This window comes from Echinococcus granulosus (genome assembly GCF_000524195.1).
Source record: "Echinococcus granulosus chromosome Unknown EG_S00006, whole genome shotgun sequence".
Lineage (NCBI taxonomy): Eukaryota > Metazoa > Platyhelminthes > Cestoda > Cyclophyllidea > Taeniidae > Echinococcus > Echinococcus granulosus.
This window is the reverse complement of record NW_020170386.1, coordinates 2805-4967: the sequence shown is the minus strand read 5'-3', so window position 1 is coordinate 4967 and position 2163 is coordinate 2805. Positions and strand designations below refer to the sequence as shown.

Genomic DNA, 2163 nt, shown 5'->3' with positions numbered 1-2163 from the left:
CACCGTTGGAATGAAGCATATTCACTCTTTATAATGCATAGGAATCGTCGCTTGGATTTTGCTTGTCCTTACAAGCTCGAAGCCATTTCAGCGAGCCGAAAACCATAGGAATCGCACTGGTCACCCGAGACTTCGCTCGGTGTGTGTTTCCGACTGACATTACAGGGTTTAACATTTGGTTGCTAGAAGCGAAGTTATTTATAGGTTAAGCTAAACAAAGTCGCTAAGTAACTTATTGGGGTGTGTTTTTAGGTTTTAATGTTCGTAAGTGAACTGTAGACTCTCATAAGATATTCTTTTGCTAATATACCGCAAAGCTAGTCGAATGGTAGTGCTTTACCGCCAACGTCCCCAGGTATGATTGCCTCTAGCCCCTGCAAATGGTCAAACGCTTGCTGGAAATTTTCATCCAGAATCAAAATTTGATCTTGAAGAAGATAAAGCGCTTAATACTGGGGCCACACATTTAAACAAACCCGATGGCATTGCACACATCAGATAAGAACGATTAAGGTGCTGCAATACGCCCTGCATCCGGCCAATAAGCAGGGTATCTTCTAGTAAATCACATTTTTACAAAGCTATAACGACCTCTCGTTCGCCTTTATTTGCTTTCAGTTGTGTGGTGGAGAATGTAGAAGATAGATTCGGCGTGCTGTGGCTTGCCAAAGTGATATTGTGGGATTGTAAGAAGCCCTCTTAATGGTTTGCCTCTAAGAGCTATAACCTACTCAACTTGAAATACACTTCCAAGAATCATCCTCACCCCTTTTGATCTTTTATTTCGAGTGATGAAGACCTATTTTAAAAAGTTCGTCAAAGGGTATGAGCACGTTATAAAATGTCACCTTGCTGACACGTAGATATGCACTCCTGCAACAATAAATATGTTGTATATTTTAAGAAAAAAAAGTAAGGAAATCTAACCAAGGAATGCCGATGGTGTTGTTTCAATTGCAAAGTATATCATGGCTCAGACACTATCGATGACTGTTTTAAAATTACAGATGTGGAAAAAAAATGGTGTTGAAAGGTTATTATCCATCACTTTGGTCAAAACACATTTACTTCTCAGTAGTCACTTTCTTACTACTAACTTTATCCAAAGATATAAAGAATTGGCTCAACCAAATACCTCTAATAGTGTTAATTTATCTCGAAGAAAATGGATCTATTTTGATTGTCCTTAGCTCGAAAATTATTTACGACGAATCCTTTGAATACCGCAACCGCATGAATGCCCGACGGCCGTGCTAAAAGTTCAGACAGTATGTATAAAAATTCCTCGAAGTGCGCTAAATGGGAATGCAAATAAACTTACGTAACCTGGCAATAGCAGCCCTCTTTCTTGCTACTCTTTGGACCGAGAGCCAACTCCGCCCGTCGAGAGCGTACTCTAGTAAACTCAAGTACCGTTGCAAAGCCCCCAATTCGTTTCCTTACATTCAAAATCAGAATGTTAGCCAAAATTCTGTTAAATGGCCAAATTGTTTTAAAAGATAGTTCTCTGCCATCTAAGTTTGTTGCCGGTGAAAAAGTTTATTGAGAAAACCATATTTGCCTATTTTTCGAGGTGAGCAAATGCTCTATCGTCCAAGAACCGCAGCGGGACAGACATCCTGTAAATTAATAAATTGATGAGATCCCCAACCTCAGTAACAAAAGATTTTAATAAACAGGTAGATCTAGCCAACAAAAATACTAGCAAATGAGCTTATTTTAACACCTGCCGTTAAGATAGAATTACGCGTACCGTCTGACACAAAAATCCAGAAGGTAAAGGATGCGTAAAATTATCCATTTTTTTGCTCACTGTAGCATATTAGTAGTACATACAATGGTGTCACAAAATTGAATTCGATTTCCTTACTTTGCGAGCTTCATGTTTGTAAATCTACTACTACCCGTCCGCAAATGTGAATTAAATTCTTTACTTTGATGAACTACCTCGCGTTCGATCCCATTTTAGATAGCTTGTTATTTAAAACAAATATGATATTTGAGATAATTCAATATATAGTCATATTTGAGTTACAAAATGCGATATCTTAAAAAATGCCGAGAATTATTTACCTCACATCAACCTATTAAGTGTGATAAGAGGCATAGCTCTAAAGCTTGTCAAGCACATGACTGTGAAATCGAAAGTAAGTTTGGTTTATC

General features: G+C 38.0%; 1 protein-coding gene across 1 annotated transcript in view; it reads right to left on the bottom strand. All coding sequences in view use genetic code 11, as the record gives it.

Annotated features, from left to right (window-relative positions):
• EGR_01500 (tropomyosin) overlaps positions 1-160 on the bottom strand; it is a gene marked incomplete at both ends in the record, with an annotated part of 5195 nt that extends 5035 nt beyond the window's left edge. Inside the window, one exon of the mRNA XM_024490749.1 lies at positions 73-160. Coding sequence (XP_024354614.1) covers positions 73-160 — 88 coding nt within the window. The remainder of the gene's footprint in view (positions 1-72) is intronic.
• Positions 161-2163: the final 2003 nt, after the last annotated feature.